The 20,690-nt window shown below is 39.6% G+C and overlaps 1 protein-coding gene across 1 annotated transcript in view; it reads right to left on the reverse strand.

The window, feature by feature from the left end:
* The window catches only part of STAC (SH3 and cysteine rich domain), a 423,240-nt gene extending 403,389 nt beyond the window's left edge, over positions 1–19,851 (reverse strand). The window contains exon 1 of the mRNA XM_073630594.1: positions 19,344–19,851. Within this exon, the coding sequence (XP_073486695.1) occupies positions 19,344–19,451 (108 nt within the window). The 5' untranslated portion in view covers positions 19,452–19,851. The remainder of the gene's footprint in view (positions 1–19,343) is intronic.
* Positions 19,852–20,690: the final 839 nt, after the last annotated feature.

Consider the following 20,690-nt stretch of genomic DNA (forward strand, 5'->3'; position numbering starts at 1 on the left):
TTGGGGGACAACATAAGAAAGAGGAGGCGGGGAGATATTCGGGAGAGAGAGATGGCAGAAAGGGATTAAAGGAGAAGTGGGAGAGTACGGTCACAGTGCTGAACTGCTTACTCGCTCAACCCTGGCTTCATATTATGGCTGCTTGATTGAAACTTTCCCGCCCACACATCCTCTTCACATACACAGTGCATGGATGGGCTGCACAGAGGGGGGGGCGGGCACAGGGAGGGAGAACAGATCCAGGGGAATGTTCTGTCCAGACACTCATAGCCCAGGCTCAGTGAGAACGGTAAGCAGACACTGGTGTGGTGTGAGAGAAACCGGAAATTCACAAGGGTAAATGTCCCTCCTTGTCATTTTCGTTTTGTTTTAGCTCGTTAATGAAAACTGAATTTATTTTTGTCATAGTTTTCATCAGTGAATGAAAATGTGCTGTCCTTTTCAAATGCCGCTGACGAAAACCTTGCGAAAACGGTTTTGTTGACAAAATTAAAGCAGAGTTTCATCCAAAAGTGGAACTTCCGCTTTAAGCACTCCTCGCCCCTTACATGTCACATTTGGCATTTCATTTTTTTTGGGGGGGGGGGGGGGATTGGGTTTTGACAGGTACTTCCTGTCCCACTTAGTGCAACTCTCCCACAATTGCAATGACGGCACTGCAGGAGGAGGGGGAGAGGAGCGAGGCTTCGAGCGGCCACATTGCTGGACTGTGGGACAGGTGAGTGTCTGTTTATTATTGACTTTTAATAAACTGGTAGACAAGTGGAACTCCGCTTTAACACTGTTCCTAACTATACATTTATTTTAAAGTAGTATTAAAGTGGTTGTAAAGGCATTCTATGCATGAAGGTAAAAAACCTTCAGTGTGCAGCTTCCCCCTCAGCCCCACCTAATACTTACCTAAGCCCGATCCAGCAATGTGCAAGAGACCCGAGGCTCTACCAGGTCTCTCCCTTCTGATTGGCTGAGATGCAGCAGCAAGAGCCATTGGCTCCCACTGCTGTCAATCACAGCCAATGAGGTGGGAGTGGAGAGGGGGGCGGAACCATGCTCTCTGTGTCTTATGAACGCAGAGAGCTGGCTCAGGAGCGAGCATGCACAAGTGCTCCCACAGCAGACAGCTTGATATGGCAGCACTCAGAAGGGGGGGGGTCCCTCAGCCAGCGGGGGACCCGAGAAGAGGAGGATCGGGGCTGCTCTGTGCAAAACCACTGCACAGAGCAGTGTTTGTTGTTTTTTTAAATACATTTTTTTCCTTTACAATCACTGTAAACCCTCAGCATTTTTTAGTTTACCACCATGAGCACAATACAATGAACATTTACCAGTAAACTATTGCACTTGCAGTTTTCAATTATCAATGCTGCTGTCTCCTGCCCTCTCCGTGCTGCTTCCCTGAACTTCCAGTACTCACAGGAAAGAGATAACAGTGGACAGTGCAGTCTCTAGTCAGTATGTTAGCTTGGGGAAAGAAGGAGGGAGGAGCAGGGGAGTGCATTGCCATCATTGGCTACAGTGCTATGTATTTCTATTGATGCCACAGTGTAGGGATATACAACTCTAGTCCCAGCATGCAAGAGTGGCTAGATAGGATGCTGCGAGAGAAAGGAGCCACCCTGAAACAGGAAACCTGATTAAATCAGCTGCTGAAAATGCTTAAAAAACTGGTGGTTTAATATGACTTTCACAATCAATATTTCTATGATCAGCCATTTTTTTTGTTGCTTATAAAGGCTTGTTAGAATGTATTTCTTTGTCCCTATAATAATGTCTCTTCACTTTTTTAAAGTATTTACTTTTATAGAAAGCCAGGATATACCAAGTGCTCTCTGGAGTGGGTCACCTAACCGTAATTACTCACTCATCCTTTAACAGATTGAGCCCCGCAAGAGTGCGATCTTTCATGTGACTTGACAATTCCAAATCGCATGATAAGATGCACCCCATTGTCGGCAATGGATCCGTTCATACACAGAGATTATGAAAAAAAAAATTCTGCACTACTTTTTACCGATTTCATTGCGATTTGCATAGACTTTTGTTAAATTATGTCACAAGCCGCAATGAAATCGGCATTGCAAATCGCACTGATGTGCAGCTTTGAAATCACGCTGAATTAGTGCAATTTCAAAGCCGCACCAGTGTGAACCAGGGCTGATATGACTGGTGCTACTTAATGGTGTTTTTATTCATTCCAAAAAAATAATGTTTATAAATAATTTGAAACAGACGGCTGCTATCTATTTGATTTGTGATTTCCTATATTTGCTAAACCACTAAACAGATTTAATGAAGAGGTTATAAAAAGTAGAAGTACTCCCTAAACCCAGCAAAAGTACTTCCTATAATATTACACAGAGAATAGCGCACACATACAAAAATGCAAAATGAGTAACTTTTAAATCTTACAAGGCTGCTTAAAAGCACCCAACCTTAATGAGTAAATATGGGGATTTAGTCACATAATATGACCATACCATGCTTAAGCTCACCACTGCGCCAAAGTACCCCATTTTCAGTGGGTCCTACACTCTTCATAAAAGAGAAAGATAAATTCCACTTCTCTTAAGCATGGGGGATAATCACCCCTCCTATGTAACATTTTTTTTATGAAGAGTGTAGGACCCACTGAAAATGGGGTACTTTGGCACAGCTGTGGGCATAAGTATGGTATGGCCATATTATATGACTAAATCCCCATATTTACTCATTAAGATTAGGTGCTTTTAAGCAGCCTTGCAAGATTTAAAAGTTACTCCTTTTGCATTTTTGTATGTGTGCGCTATTCTCTGTGCATCAACTTTAGATATTCAGGTTTAGGGAGTGCCCCCCCCCCCCCCCCAACTCTTTGTCCATATATGTATATTCTGCATTTGTTTTTTCTTTTTTTAGGCTTTTAGCCCCTCTGTTTTTACCTGGGGATCTGGCCAGTAACATACTTTTTTTTATGTTATTACTACTTTCACTCTGGTTGATGGAGCACAGGGGGAAACTTTTTACAGCAGCATTGTCAGTCTGGAGGGAGGGTAGCAATAAATGTACTAGCAGATTTGGATTCACTAACAAATTACAGCCAAACTCCGGTGAACACTTTATTAGCAGATACAGCAAACTGTTTTTTTTTTCCATATGGGATAAAGGTTTTACATAAATGAATTGAAGCTGATCAATGTAAGCACCCTTGTCAGTGTTAAATGGTTTATCTCATCCCTGTAACTGCTACATCTGCAGGAGAGCTTGTTCTTGTGAAAACAACATACTGTACTTAAAGTGTTACTAAACCCACAACAGTACAATCAGTCTGTATATGCAGCATAGCATGCTTGTTATACTCACTGTGGAACTTAAGGGGTTAATCATCTTCATTGTGTAAAAAGGATGTTTTACCCTGTATGCACAGATCCTAACCACCTGCAATGTCTATCTGGGGAAAGACAGCTAACACAGGCAGGGTAGCCAACCTGCACATGCTCAGTTGTGTATTTTATGCTGGAGAGAACATTTACTTGTTCTCAGAGATAGCCAGGTCACGTGATATTGACATCACACATGTGGGTGTATACAGGCTGCAGTGGAAATCTCCTCCTACCTGAACTCTCAGTACTGGAGAAACTGTACAGTTTATCATGTAACCGTGGTATACAGGTCATCCAGAAAGGTATAGAGTGGCAGTATTTAAGTGTACAAAGGAGATTTATAAGCTGTGGGCACTGTGGGGGGGGGGGTATTAACTATTTTCATATTACTGGGTTTAGTAACACTTTAATGACTGGATTATCAGGCAAAATTTAAGAAATGTAAGCCTAAAAAAACGAATGATACTACCATATTTAGAAATTGATGAGGTGCAATAAAATATGGTAAGTGTTTGCTTTTGGGTTTAATACTACTTTAGAGTGGGAGTCGAGAAAAAAAAAGTGATTTTTAAAAGTTAAATTGAGCTTAGTTACCTATGTCAAGAGGGCTGATGGGGATGCTAGAATTCTTAGTTGTATTCCATTTAAGACAGAGAGTGAGCTTTGATCTTCTGGGCATTGCTGCAGTGACTTCCTGTTTCGTAAAGTGATGATGGGAGGGTGGGATCGCTCGCTCAGCACCTTGAAAGCTGAAATGAATACAAGGTATTCTGTGATTGGACAAGGTGCTGAGGAGGGGGCAGGTGAACGTTACAATCTGCCCTTCTTCAAATAGCAGAAAGCCTTGTATTTACTGAAAAGAATGCAAAATGTTTTCTAAATGGACACGGTGTCGAGTGAGCGCTTTCTCATCATCATTGTGTGAGACAGGAAGGCTAGACCATCAAAAGTTACCCAGTATTTGACAAGGAATACAGCTGAGAATTCTATAATCCCTCAGAAAATGGCATCGCAATCATTAGAGGTAACTAGGCTGGTCCAATCTAACGTCTAAAAATGTGTATTTTCCTAGAGTTCTACTTAAACCTTTTTAAAGTGACTGTAAAACCAACATGCTATTTGTTTGCACCATAACTATTTGCACCCTTCTGAATGCCCAAAATGTCCTGGTTTTTTTTTTTTTTTTTAATACAAGAAAAGTTTATATTACATGGACACACAAAAACAGGCACTGCAGGTTGTACCTTAAATATGTTTTACTTTGCAGCTAATTATTTCCTAAGCTAAGGATTTTCACACTTTTAACTCAGGCATGAAAAATATCTCACTTGGGCTGCAAATAACTGAAGAGCAGAAGAGTACTTAAACACTAGCTTTAGAAATATGAAAAGTCACATTGAAATTCATAGGAGGCCTGCATTTTGATGTTTTAGGATTTATATGATCTGTTGTGATATTATTCTTTGTCTTTCACAGACACAATAGGGTTGATTTATTAAAACTGGAGAGTGCAAAATCTGGTGCATGACAGCCAACTTGTTTAATTAAATTTTGACAAAAAAAATCTGGAAGCTGATTGATTTCTATGCAGAGCTGCACCAGATTTTGCACTCCCCAGTTTTAGTAAATCAACCCCAATATAACTAACAAAAAACGTATTTGTTTATTTTAAAAATCCATTCGATTTACATTTACACAATGCCTAATAATAAAAAATGTATTTGTATTTTGTTCTTTCGTTGGTCATCTGTGTAACTGACTCAGTTTCCAAGCTCTACAGAGAATTACAGGAAGCTGATATCAAGACAAATTCAGGTACTTATCCGCTTGCCGACCGGCTCACGCCGATATACATCGGCAGAAGGGCATGTACAGGTAGATTAACATACCTGTATGTTGCCCTTTAAGAAGTGGTTTGCTGGCACGCACCGGCCGCAACCTCCGTGAGTGTGATCGTCTCACGGAGAGAAAGAACGGGGAAATGCTGATGTAAACAAGCATTTCCCCGTTCTGCCTAGTGACAGGACACTGATCACTTCTCCCTGTAATCGGGAGCGGTGATCAGTGTCGTGTCACACATAGCCCCCCCCCACAGTTATAATCACTCCCTAGGACACACTTAACCCCTACAGTGCCACCTAGTGGTTAAACCCTTCATTTGTATAGCACTGATTGCTGCATAAATGACAATGGTTCCAAAAATGTGTCAATAATGTCCGATGTGTCCGCCTTAATTTCGCAGTCCCAATAAAAATCACAGATCGCCGCCATTACTAGTAAAAAAATAAAATAAAAAATGAAAATGTCATAAAACTATCCCCTATTTTGTAGACGCTATAACTTTTGCGCAAACCAATCAATAAACGCTTATTGCGATTTTTTTTACCAAAAATATGTAGAAGAATACTTATTGGCCTAAACTGAGGAAAATTTTTTTTTTTTAGATATTTTTGGGGGATATTTATTATAGCAAAAAGGAAAAAATAATGCGTTTTTTTCAAAATTGTTGCTATTATTTTGTTTATAGCGCAAAAAATAAAAACCGCAGAGGTGATCAAATACCACCAAAAGAAAGCTCTGTTTGTGGGGAAAAAGGATGTCAATTCTGTTTGGGAGCCACGCGCAATTGTCAGTTAAAGCGACACAGTGCCGAACCGCAAAAAGTGCTCTGGTCTTTGGCCAGCCAAATGGTCCGGGGCTTAAGTGGTTAAACTGGCTACACACAAAAAAACTTTTCATGATTTGTTAATTCCATTGTAGATATTATATTTGACTGGCGTTCAGTGTGCATATAGCTGTAGCTTTATAACTTATCTGCAACATATAATATCCGGGAGTGGAAGAATTTAGTGACTTTGTCATGGGAGAAGTCTGGGGACTGCCATTTCTGGTATCTCCAACTAAAGTACTTCAATCACAGACTTGGAGTAAGCCTGCAGTAAATAAGTGTCAGAAAAGTAGTAAAAAATCCTTATTTCTATACCTGTTTTAGGTCAGTATACTGAAAAACCTGGTCAAAATGCACTGAAGGCAGTGGGGTTGGCTTACTAAAGGAAAATAGGCTGTTCAGTTTGCAAGGGAATTTGCCCCAGATCTTAGTGAATGCGGTGAAGTTTCAATTTGCAAAGAATATCCAATTCACATTTAAAGTGGTTCTAAAGCCTAAAGGCGTTTTACCTTTGCATTCTATGCGTTAAGGTAAGAAATCTTCAGTGCCACAGAATCCCCTCCACCCCCTTATACTTACCTGAGCCCATTCTCGATTCTGCACTGTACATGAGATCAGCAGCCAGTGGCTCCCACTGCTGTCAATCAAATTATGTGACAAAGGAGTGGGGGGCAGGGCTGAGCTGCGCTGTCTGTGTCAATTGATGCCTATAGGGCAGCTCAGGAGTGAGCCCACATGAGTGCCCCCATAGAAAGCGTCTTTCTATGGGGGCACTTGTCAAAGATGAGGAATCAGGTGCACTAGTGGGGGACCACAGAAGAGAGGGATCGGGGCTGCTCTGTGCAAAACCATTGTACAGTGCAGGCAAGAATAACATGTTTTTTTTTCATTTAAAAAAATAAAGCTTTACAATCACTTTAAGAAAAATGCAACAGCTTTTTTTCTAGCACATAATTGGATGATGGAAGTCAGCAGAGCTTCACCTCATTCATTAACCACTTGTCCACCAAGGTACCTTTATAAAAGGCATGATAGACAAGTGGTTTAATCAAGCTCACATCTGCTGTTACTGGCATTAAGAGCTGGAGAAGGGTTTTCTGATAAAAGTGCTCTTGTGGTCACTTTTATGGGGCTCTCAAAGGGACACCCCTGTAAAAGCTTTTAAAGTGTTGTCTATGGAAAATTTTTTGTACTATAGTTTTGGGGATTTCACATAGTGTGCAATTTTAAGACTTGACATGTTTGGTATCTATTTACTCGGCGCAACCCCATCTTTTATATTTTTACCAAAAATGGGTATAATATTGTGTTTGTCTGCACTAAAATTAATTTTAGTGTATTTTTTCCCTGAAAATATGCATTTGATAAAAAACTGCAAATATCGTGCAACATAAAAATTACACCTACCACTATTTAATCTGCAGGGCCTCTGCTTTCAAAAATATATACTTTTTGGGTGGGTGGGTGTGTGCAAAAAATTTAAAACATTGCCCCCGGTAGACAAGTGGTTAAGTTCTGGGGAAATTTTCCTTGCAAAGTGAACCTTTGCCTTTAGTAAGTCAACCTCAAAGCATCAGCATGACAGCCAAGGATCTAGCAATATCAACAGGTGTGTTTTTCAATGGCAGCCACCAATATTTCCCATGGAGTCCTTTTAATAACCTGGAGGCATTCAAGTAATGTAACATCTGTAACTTTTTTTTTTTTTTTTTTGGCATAAGGTTGTATCCATTGTGGTATTAGGTATGTTTTCTTCTTTCCTACAAAGCATTAAAATGAAACTAAAGCTACAGAAAACAAACTGCAGGCATGCTTTGTCTTTTCTGCAATAAAATAAACATACCTGTCTGTTCATAGTCTGCTTTACAATGTACACTGAGCTGTGCAGGTGCAGATCAGGGTACAGTCTTGGCATGTAGTGCCTGTGTACCATGATAAATGATCTCCTGCACATGCACAGGTGTTACATTATCCCGCACCAACAAATCAAAACAGCCAAAGACCCAGCGCCCAAAGAAGCTAAGAAGAAGATGTTGGAGCCAGTGAGGGACCTCTTGGACATCAGACCATTGGTGGAGTGGTGAGTATTTGGAGCCTTAATTCTGCTTAAATAATTTTATAATATGGTAGTATTACTGAAACAAGAATGGAAGGTTCATCTGGATGTGACAATATTTCTAGTTCTGATATTGCACAGTACTGATGTGATATGTGTAAGCAAGTATGAGCTGGGTGTGATGTTTTCCATTCCATCAAGCAAAGGCTATATTGGATGCTCTTAGGACTAAATTGAGATTTCTGATATAGTGTCTAGATTGGATGACTTTTATTTCCCAAGTTTCCTACCTATTACCATTTCCAGATTTAAAAAAAGGCTATAATCTAAATAAAGGTGATTCCTGCCAACATCAATAAAACAACCCTATACCTGGTAGGGTAGGTGAAATATATTCATTAAAATATCTCCTAGCAGCACTTCTTACCTGATATTAGATATAAGCTGTGGGATATGAATTGTATAATACCCATTTGAAATGAAACCTGTGCTACAGAGCGATTTCCAACAAAATCCCTTACAGAGTATAACCATAAACTATATATATTTATAACACTCTCATATATATTGTATCAGTCACCAATATTTTGTTGACATCAGCAAATTAGCACATACAGCTATTGCACTAATGAGACCAAAAAGCTGACTTACTCGTTTTTTTTTTTTCTTGTAAGTAATATATATCTGGTAATATTCAGATATTGTGAACAAAATAGTTTATTATGAAGAGGATGTACTGCAAATATTCATGCAATGCAGGCCAAAATAAGGATTGTGTCATTCTACTGCTATTTTTGTTGTGCTTTATAATGTACATCTCATTCAGTATATTTTTGTATATATTTCACCTATTAAAAAACACAAAATAAAATGAACACAAACAGCATTTTCTTGAAAAAGGAAAAAAAGAAAGAGAGTATATCTTAACATAATCATTCTTGGCATACAGCTGGCAGCCTGCAACTGTTGCTTTTGATTACTTATGCTTTGTATCACTGAATAGGCGGTATCCCTTGGAATCCATCTGTTCTGCTGCTTATCCACTTACAACGTAGTTCTTCTCCCTGTGACATCATAAAGGTTACCATAGCAATTGCAGACAACATCAAAGCAAGAGGATTTCTCTTGCTTTCTGGTTTGGAGCCTGTCAGTTCAGTGAAATTGTGAGGAGCTACCAGCCTTGATAAAACGTAATAGCAAATCATTATATTCTGATACATCAAGAACGTGTGTCATCCACTTAATAGATGACAAAGACCCTTGATGTGCATCACAGAGGATGAAAAATACATTTGTGATGCAAAAGGAAGTGGGAGCTATAAATAGATGTTAAAAAAATTCAACAAACAAAGCTTCGACTAGATGCCTGAATTCCCTGTTACAAATTCAAGTCCTGGAGTACAAAAAAAAACACAACACTGGCTTAACAATGAAAATAATAAAAGTAATACTCCCTTTTACAATGAAAACACAAACACACACATATATATATATGCAGTGGGGAAAATAATTATTTGATCCCCTACAGATTTTCTAAGTTTGCCAACTTACAAGGAAATAAAGAAATGTAAATGTACAAGGAAATGTTTTCACCTCCATGCTTGACTGTAGGGATGGTGTTCTTAGGGTCATAGTCAGCATTTTTTTCCCTCCAAACACGGCGTGTCCTCTTCCTCAAGAAGGCACATATATAGTCATGCCAATGAACATCTAAATGATTCAGAGAAGGAGGGGGAGAAAGTGTTGTTGTCAGATGAGACCAAAATTGAGCTCTTTGGCATTAACTCAACTCGTCGTGTTTGGAGGAAGAAAAATGCTAATTATGACCCTAAGAACACCATCCCTACAGCGAATCACAGTGGTGGAAACATTATGCTTTGGAGCTGTTTCTCTGCTAAAGGTACAGACCGACTTTGCCGCATTGAGGGGCAAATGGAAAGGGTCATGTATTGCAAAATCTTAGATGAGAACCTTCTTTCCTTAGCAGAACGCTAAAGATGGGTTGTGGATGGGTCTTCCAGCATGACAATGACCCACAACATTCCGCCAAGGCAACAAAGCAGTGGCTCAAGAAGAAGCACATTAAGGTCATTGAGTGGCCTAGTCAGTCTCCAGACCCTAATCCTATAGAACATTTATGGAGGCAGCTGAAACTTTGAGTTGCCAAGAGACAGCCAAGATACCGTAAGGATTTAGAGAAGATCTGTAAAGAAGAGTGGGCCAAAATCCTTCCTGAGATGTGCAAACCTGGTCATCAACTACAGGAAATGCCTAACCTCTGTGCTTGCCAACAAGGTACTAAGTCATGTTTTGCTTGGGAATCAAATACTTATTTTACTCACTGAACTGCAACTTAATTTATAGCATTTGTTTTATGTGTTTTTTCTGGATTTTTGGTTGATATGCTTTAAAATACGCCTATGAAAAAAATGATATACCCTTCATTTCCTTGTAAGTGGGCAAACTTACAAAATCCGCAGGGGATCAGATAATTATTCTCCCAACTGTATATATATATATATATATATATATATATATATACATAGAAAAAAAAAAGCTATGTTTACATAAATATGCCACCCAACATTTGCAGCACTTCAATGAACAAATATTGACTTCAGCCTATGCCACAGCCTACTTCACCGCACGTCACACCTTAGTAAATTAGGTGCTATGCCTATAGAACACTGTTGGCATGCCAACAGAAGCTGGCAAACCACCACCAGCAATATACATTGGCAGACATTGAACCTCTAAAATTCATGAGAAGCTGGTTTCTACAAAACAGAGGTGCCAAGGAGAGAGAACAAGAATTATTATGGGAGGTGGTATTAATATTTTGTATAAGATGACAAGGTTAGGCCTAGTCCAAGACTGAGATACAAAAAGCATAGCTCCCTTTTCCGCACCGGGCAGGATGTAATTCATGGACCCATTCACACAATGTTTAATTGTGCATTAGTGAATGTACAGTGGTTAGCCATTGTCTCTAATGATCCTAGTTCACATATAGGCAATCTATTGGCTAAAAAATTGGCATGTCTAGTTTTCATTCATTGATGTTATAAATGTGATAAAAAAAAATACTTCCACATACTATTGATTTATGATACTCTGCAAAACCTCAGTTTTTTTTTTTTTAATTTCAATTGCTTAAAACAACAATGAAATATAGTGCCCTGACTCTAAACAACTGTTGTTGTTACTATTTTTTCAATAAGCTGTGGATTTCATAGGGGGTTTGGATAGTAATGGCAATATATTATGAAGTGCATCCAAAACACAGCACAAAAATGCACCGCAATGCATGTTCATCCAACAATTGCATAAACCCTACTTAGGAATATGTCTCACGCATCACTGTAAAATACTTTGGGGGTAAAGGGTTACAGAAAATGTCACTACATTAATAAGCAAAAATATATACATATGTTTGATTTGAATCTACAGTCAAATTTGACAGTTTGTTGCAATAGAAGGAATCAAAAACATTGCATTGTGTATTGTGAGAAGCAGGTGTGTGTGTGTCAGTTTGCGTCAGGGTGTATATATAACATGCCTGGTATTGAATATTATTTTAACAAGTGACCTTATATCACATCACACTAATCTTTATGCATTATCTAAATACTTATCATCTCTGTACATCTGAAATCATTAAAGTAAAGGTTAAAGGGATACACCTTATTTGCATCTTAATTGCTTTCTCCAAAGCACATAAGCAAGACACCCAGGGCCTGATTCTATATTCAGTGTTGTACATGTATTATTGACAGCATAATGTAAGCACATTCATGGGTCACATCTCCTATATGCCCAGTGGGGACTCTGGAACACATATTCCCCCATTAGAAGAGATGTGTTTTCCAACTGGGTAAATGACACTTATCGCAGCGTGGCATAATAGATTGAATATTCTTATAAACTGCCCTACTGCATTGCTTGAATTTTACCGGACGCTAAATGTACAGTTTTAATTCTCTGTAATATGTTATAGTGTAATAATTTTTTTTTTTTTTTATAGAACTTGCACATTCTGTTGATTTATGATGTCTTTCAAAACCCCAGATTTCACTTGCTTTATAAAAAAAAAAAAAATCTGAAATATACAGCTTCAGAGTCTGAACAACTGTTACTATTTTTTCAGAAAACTTTGGAGAATTAATTTGGTTTAACAGACCAAAACATGTTGGAGTAGCAGCTTACATAGCCTTTTTTATCAGGAGCTGGTGCAAGTATAGAACACAACATTAACATGACAAATACAATGGAATAAAGACATTCAACATTGATTTGATGAGTGGAACAATTTAATTATCAGAATTAGCAGAGAAGGGCATCTGTATTCGATGAATCCTAGCCATGAGTCACGAATAACAAAATCACTTCCATCCTAATACTAATTTAAAATGTCATTTTCAGAAGTGAGATTTCGGAGGCAAAGACATCCTATAAATCACACACAGTGTGGGGACAACATGCTGTATTTGGAACATGTAGACAGACAGTAGAAATGATTTTTATTTTATTTTACAAGCTTATAAAGAGTATGATGTAGTAAATAGTTTTACACCATCGTTCTCTGAGTTTACACTGCCAGAGGCAAGATTGTATTTAAAAATTTATATTGAAAATGGCAAGCAAATAGCTTGAGCTACCCACCATTGCTTTTGTAAAGCTATTAGACTATTAGACAAGGCATGAAAGAAAAAACCCTGTTCTATTTTTAGTACTTTAAAAAGCATTTACAGTCATCAGGCAATCACATCTCATCTAAATCAAACTCCCATAACTCTAACCCTGAACCTGTGATTGTGTAACACTACAGTAATAGTAATGCTGAGACAGATGACCTATTATAAATGGGGAGTGCTGTCAGATGCAGCATTCTATTTTCATGTTCTCCTTTGATGAACAACCTTTAAATAAAAAATAGCACTGCTATATTTAGCTTATAAAGATGAAAAAAAATATACCTAAAAATGGATAAAAAAATCTGCATAAGTATAACGTACTAAGAAAAGCACATTGTTTTTTCTAGTTTTATAAGATAAAAGTGGAAACAGCTACCGGCATGCACCCCCCAACCACTACCACCACCATTACTGGTAAGCTGTTTGGACTGCTACAAAGTCTTGCAATTGCTTTACTTTCCACAATGCAAGCTCACAAGCCATTTGCCTTTCATTGTATTTATTTGACTAGAACATGGCTGTGTGTCTTATTCCACAATGGAAATCAATGGATTGCAAAAAGCGGACTATGTTGTGCCCAAGAAAACTAGAGAACTGTCTGAGCAGTGGTATCCTTGGGCACAGTTGAAATATCTGATAGACAAGGGTCTTGAGTAGGGTAACCCCCCCAGTGATCTTAAATGGTTACAGTTTTAATTCCTGCTGACCTATTTTGCAATACCACAGTATCAGTACCAAATTGTGGATTTGAGTACATTTATAAATTTGTGCTCTACTACATTCGTAGTATGTAACATTGTTTTATATGCTGGCCATCACAGGAAGATTTTCATTCATTTCATCCAGTAACATTTTTATACTTTTCAGTCAGTAGTAACCCCCAGCTCTGTAGATCCTCTGGTTTGCTGATCGTCCCTCCTGCTCCAGTCCCCCAGCTCTGCTGATCCTCTGCCTCTCAGTCCTCTCTCTCTCGAGTCCCCACTCACCTTCTCACCTGCTATAGCGTTCCCATGTTGCATACCATGTTTGCAGTCTACTAGTTGCTGCTTTCCAGTCCAGACCCCGCTCACCTTTTTGCTGCTCCACCCTGTACACCAGATGTGATGTCTGCACCAGACACTTCCAGAATATATACACATGAACTGGAAGTGACTACTGATGATGTCTTTCTGTTCCACTTGTTGGTTTCCCAGTGCATTCTGGAATATCTCATATCTGCAATACCTCCAAAACAAAGTGAAACTAACGCTGACAAAAAAGCCCCTCAAAATCTTCAGGTGCTATAAGTGAGTGTTGCATTAGATTTCTACGGAGACTTTGAAGATGCTTTGAAGCACAAAGAAAGTGACGTGTGGTATAATTTTTGAACGTGTGAACAGGACTGTAAGGTAACCATTTTATTTATTGGCAGGTGCTTTGATTGCCACTCATAGTGCTTTAAAAAAGCATGCCCAATGTCACATTTTGAAGCAAGTATAAACAAGCCCTGAGGTAAAATGGTTACCTTACAGTGTTGTTCACACTGTCGTGTTTGCTTTGCATCACTTCAAAATTTATACCTCACATCACTTTCTTGGTGCTTCAAAGCATCTCCAAATTCTCCATAGAAATCTATGACAATGCTCTCTTACAGCACCTGAAGCTTTTGAAGAGCTTTCATGCAGAATTTGCTTTGTTTTGGAGGTATTGCAGGCATGTGATATCCCAGGATTCACTGGGAAACCAACAATCAAACCTGAAAGATGTCTTCAGCAGTCACTTCCGGTTCATGTGCAAATATTCTGGAAGTGTCTGGTGCAGTTGTCACAACTGGAGTGGAGCAGCAGGAAGGTGAGCGGAGTCTGGAGCATCTAGTAGACTGCACATGTGATATGCAACATGGGAATAATTTAGCAGAAGTTGAGTGGGACCAGAGAGAGAGGGCTGAGTGGGAGAGGATCAGCAGAGCTGGGGGATCAGAGAGAAACTAGCAGATGTCATATGTAGTGAGAGGCGAGCGCTGTCAGAGAGAGAGGAGGATCAGCAAACCAGAGGATCGGCAAAGCTGAGGTTACTATTGAGTGGGGAATCAGCAGAGCTGGGGATTAATACTGAGTGGAGGATCAGCAAAGCTGATGGGGGACTACTGAGTGGAGGATCAGCAAAGCTGGGGGTACTACGGAGCAGGGGATCTGCTAAACACGGTTACGAGTGAGCTGGAAATCTGCTGTGTGGGAGTACTACTAAGCCAGGGTTCTACTGGGCCCCTTTAAAATAAATGGAAAATCAACACACGCAAGGCATTTGCAAAGCTTCATTAAAGCTTTAAAAAAGCATCACAGAAGCATCAAAAACACATCAAAAAAGCATGTTGAGGGGTAGGCACTTTAATGTGTGTTAAAGTCGAAGCAAAGTGTAAATGTGCCCTTACAGTCATGAATCCGGTACACTATTGTAAGCCCTGAACTTCTGCTACTGTAACTTACAGTTGAGGCTTTAGCACGGTTCTTATAGTGGGTTGCTTGCTGTCCACCTCAGCCAGTAATAAAATGCCTTGTATTCTTCTCACATAATACAAGGTGTTCTGTAAAAGGACAAGAGGGCGAGGATAAAAGTCACAATCTCCACTTCATCCACTCACAGAATGAATTGTATTCCATGAAAAGAATATAAAATGTATTATGAATGGCTAAATATTGTATTTTCCTGGAGTTCGGCTTTAAAGAGTAACTTCACCTTTGTCGTAAAAATTACAAAAAAGACTCCTTTATATATGTGTAGTAATGGCCATATACAAACAGATAAATAGACAATTGCAGGCTCTCACTGTGGCCCTTTTCACTAAAGGCTGATGCCCCCAGCTTTCTTTATTTTCTGGAACTCTGGCTCAGCCTCCTGGATCATGGGACAGTGCATATATTCTTAGGGGAAAGGCACTAGTGATGTAAACATTCCAGGTAGCATTTGTGAGGCGGGGCTACAGCACCAGTTCCTCATTCAACCAAGGAAGTCTAAAAACAGCAATTGTAAGTTAAAGAAACAAAAATGATTGTTTAATTAATGTAAGATGATTTCATATAAATATGCAGAGCTGGATGCTGATGTGATTTTTAGCGAGGGGGGGGGTGATATCAGCTATAAAGGAGAAGTAGGACCAAAGCTCTTTTGGCCCTATTTCTCCTGGGGATCACAGGAGTGCACTTTGTTCTGCAATCCTATGACCTGTATTCAGCTGACAGCAAGCAGAAGCTTGCTGTCGACTGATGTCACTCAGCTGGTCCAGGCTTTGCAAAGATCCTGACTTAATGTTGGGATACACCCAGATTGAAGAGAATGGCTGCACACTGACATAACTTACTCTTGAGTAAGCACAATGTAGTTGTGTGAAACGCGTCAACCTCTGTACCGACTGGTATACTTGTGGTGTGTGTCATGTACTTTCCAAGGATTACTCAATAAAAGGACTTTTTGTTACTTCGGTGTGCAGCCATTCGCTTCAATCTAGTTCATATACGACAGGCAAACTGAGGCGTGCACCCGCGTGATGTGTCCCACTCACCTAACCTCACCTGAATCTACTCACCTGAAGCAGCGATTTCCTTTGTTGTTGATTTCGGGATCCACCCAGATGCCTGAACTGGCAGCTGGCTCAACCTCTCAGTGCATGGCTGAACGCCTGAGCCAGTCAGTCCTAGCCCCTCCACAGCCAACACTCTAGTAAGCACTGAAGGGGCAGAACAGAGTGCCGGTGACTGACAGTCATCGCTCTTTGCTCACTGAAGACCAAGAATGGAGGGATCAGCGGTCTTTGAACGCTTAGTTCTTGGTCTACAGGTCCAGGGGGAGAGATGCAGCATCCACCTTGGTGAGCATAAATGTTTGTTTTTTTCATACTTTACTTCTCTTTTAATTCAAGAGCAGTTTGCACAGAACTAAGACTCATAGACCCTGGATCATGTTTTGCCCTTGGGCCTAGATGTGTCAAGGAACACCATTGACTGCAGTGAACATTCTGGCAGCTCACTTGCTTTGTAGTTGTAAAGCACCTGCTCAGCTTCCCTAAAACTAACATTTCTGCCTTGAACTAATACTTGGGGAATCAGTGATCATGGCTGCAATCAATGGCTACTTATTCAGGTATCTCATATTGCCTACTTTAAAAATGAGTAACTGTGTGAGGCCTTTAAACGGATCTCACATAATGACCAATTAATGGATTGGAATAGCAAAGTGCATAGTAATCTATAGACATTCAGCTGTACAAGAGTATTACTGGTTCACTTCCAGCCAATGATTGCTACTCCAGAATCTTCCTGGGTTGTCAGGAAAATCTGGATAACCCTTACAGGTCCAGCATTTAGGATATAGAGATTGCGAACCACGCTTGGCAGTTAGCAGTGCAAGAACAGGCAGTTTTTATCTAAATGTGTTGATCAGTTATCTCAACTTGAAAGGCCATTTGTTACTAGAAGTCTTCTTTAAAAAACCTGTATTAGCAACTGAGATCATTCTGTTTTACACTAGTGTGTGCACTCTTAAGTGACTGAAATTAGATCTTGTAAGGATTCTACAGGTCCTATATAGCTATTTAATAACTTGTTAAATATACACTCTAAAGAGATTTTAAAAAGAAGACCACAAAGATCACTCATATACAGTAATTGTACTAGATTACCAAACCAAACTTTACTCCTCATTGAATACGAGAAAAGGTATTAAAACTTGAGGGCAAACCTCAAATGGGGTAGAATAACCTTTATTCTGTGTGTTCTATTATGGTCTAGTAAGGGAGTGCTTCCTTTTTCCAGAATAACAGTTTTAAAAAAAAATATTTTCACCAAGCTCCTTAAAAATGATAGATAAACTGGGCACACATGTTAAAAGCTGGGAGCAGAATTAGACTTACTATGCATTACGTGAACCACCTGATTGGATATTAAAGGTGTTGTAAAGTCAGAAGGTTTTTTTATCCTAATGCATTCTATGCATTAAGATAAAAAACCTTCTGTGTGCAGCAGCCGACCCAGCACCCCCTAATACATACCAGAGCCCCATCTCTCTCTCAGCCGTCTGGGACTCTCTTCCTGATTGGCTGAGACACAGCAGCGGCGTCATTAGCTCATGCTGCTCTCAATAAAAGTCAGTTACCCAATTAGGAGAGAGAGGGGGCGGGCCGAATCCATCTCTTAATGGACACAGGGAGCTGTGACTTGGTTTGGTTGCCCCCCATGGCAAGCTGCTTGCTGTGGGGGCACTCGACAGGAGGGAGAGGCCACCAGGAGAGCCAAAGAGGGATCCAAGAAGAGGAGGATCCGGGCTGCTCTGTGCAAAACCAATTGCACAGGGCAGGTAAGTATAACATGTTTGTTATTTTTAGAGGAAAAAAATGAGACTTTACAATCACTTTAATTGAATAGATTTTTTAGCCAAACTCTCGTACTACATAGTTGTTGGTAAATCTAAATACCACTATACAGAAATTGTACAAACTTGATGGTATCACGCGTGGCCAGCTGTAGACAGTTGAGGCCACATGTGGATGAGTGCCTCTGTGCTAGTGACACCATAAAATAAAAAATCAAGATAATCTCTGACCATTTGCTAAAGGTCGCTAAACTTTTCACACTGCTCTGTGACTTTTTAAATCGGACCATTTTCAGTCTTGTTAGCATTTAACAAAACCCCTTGTTCCTGCTCAGTGCATACTGTCATGGAAATAGCCCTATTAAATTCAAAGAGAGATGTTTACACATTTGTTGCAGAATTTTGTTCCAGCATGTTTCCACTGCCCCATTAGTGCAGTGAAGTGAACCATACTAATTGCCAGTTTAGGCTGCAAAAATCTAAACATTTGTATTCATAGAAAATCATGCTCGCTATGTGCACCTGACTGGTAAAGATCAACACAGAGCAGAGAGACTTCATAACCCGTTTAGGTCTCTGTGATAATAACACCACTACATCAATGTACACAGAAGCTGACCCAAGTTGCAGACATTAGTGGCATACAGAACATTCCATGCCAACCCTTTTACCTTATTTTACAAGTACAAGATATTCACACATTAACATTTCAAAGCTGACAGACTAGGAGACAGAATAACCTATGATCTGGATTATATTTCCAAAGTAGGTAAGGTATGCTTTTTGGGAACATTACATTCACATGTGCAAAAACCATGGCATTGCAGTTCTTTTGTAAAAAAAAATGTTGTCTTTTCTTCTCCTTTATGTGTAACAAAATCATCCTTTTACACTGCAGTTGACTATTTTTTTAAGTGTCTAGGTATGGATTGCAATATTACAACTACACATCAGAATGTGAATGAAAATAATGATAATAATAGAAAAAAAAATAATAATATTATTAATAATAAACTTTATTTTATTTGGCGCCTTTCTCTTTATAAAACTAACAATCTTCTGCTATAAAACAAACACTTAAATGAAACAATACGTGCAAATATTGTCACTCTAAAACCTACACACTGATAGAGGGTTAATGACTGTGTGGCATTGGTTTTGTCATCTTCCACTCTGGAATCTTATGCATACAAAGACCTGTAAGGTGCAAAAGAAAAGCGAAATACCTTTGATTCCTGGCTACTTGTGGAAGCTGGAGAGTGGGGCTGTTCAGGATTTCCAAGTTCTTCCTCCTTCTCTACACTGTCTCCCATGGTGCTGCTTGGAGGGATCATTCTCTTTGCTTTGCAGCAGTATCCTCTCTCGTATAGCTCAGTTAAATGAAAAAAGCTAGCATCTCATTGGGCATCTGCTAGCGCTCGTTTGTCCAGGTTGCGCAGACGGGTCATCGTGTTTATTTGTATTTAAATGCCTGGCTTAGTATTTCCCTGCAGACTCTTTGCAGTCTGCTGTCTATTCTTTCCAGGCAAGAAGTGTTTTGAATAGAATTGCTTTTGCAGGGTTGTGCAGCGTGCGGGTGAAGTATGTTCTCCCTTTATAGTAAAAAAGCCTGGAGGTATGGGACATGGAAGTGTGGCTGTCAGACCTGGTGATGGGGAGAGAAGTGAGCTGAAGCAGAAAGCCTGGGCTGCTTACACATGAGGCAGCGGAGGGAGGAGCTGCTTTATAATCTACAGTTTAGGATAGCTTGCATAGGCATGTGCTGTTGCTCTGCTGTCATCCATGGCTACACAAGGAAAGTGTGCTGAATGGACTAGCAGGCTATTTAAGAGCACATATTTCATTGGCTACACACTGAAAGCTAGGGAAAGGAACACACCAGGGAAAGGAACACAGAACAGACACACACTGAAAATGAGAGTTCTTTATTATAGCAATGTAATACATATAGAAAATAAATGTAGCACTTTTCTATATAAGTAAATCGATACACCCCACCAGCAATAGTGATAAAAAGTGCATATGAAAAATCACCAAATATTATGTGCAAGATTAGTAACAGGTGTTTCAATGATAGAGTTAGCCAAAAACTTTCTAGGTAGAACTCAAAAAGAGCTCATGCCAATGTTGCCAATCGCCATAGCTCCCAAATGTCCCTAAATTCCAGGGACTGTCCCTGATTTGGAACAAAGTCCCTCTGTCCCTCTTTCCTCCTCAATTGTCCCTCATTTTGGTCTGATCTATATAGTTGTATATCAATTGCACTATTTATCTTTCAAAAAGCGTTTCCCAGTGCTAAACCTTTCACCCAATTTCTAAATTGCTGCATTTGTAAGTTTAAAAAGCCAGTATAAAGGAATTGTAGTGGTAAAAAAAAAAACACCTGTGGGGTTAACTAATCTTTTTTTTGTATAATTCTCCTTTAAGTGGGTGTAGTGGGGGGTGTCCTATGCCTACATACTTTTACTAAATGGTGTCCCTCTTTCCTATCTCAAAAAGTTGGGAGGTATGCCAACCGTCTGTAAATTTATGGACAGTTTGTAAAAAAAATAGGTGCCTCTCTCCTGTCCATA

Source organism: Aquarana catesbeiana, linkage group LG05 (assembly GCF_042186555.1).
Source record: "Aquarana catesbeiana isolate 2022-GZ linkage group LG05, ASM4218655v1, whole genome shotgun sequence".
Taxonomy (NCBI): Eukaryota; Metazoa; Chordata; class Amphibia; order Anura; family Ranidae; genus Aquarana; species Aquarana catesbeiana.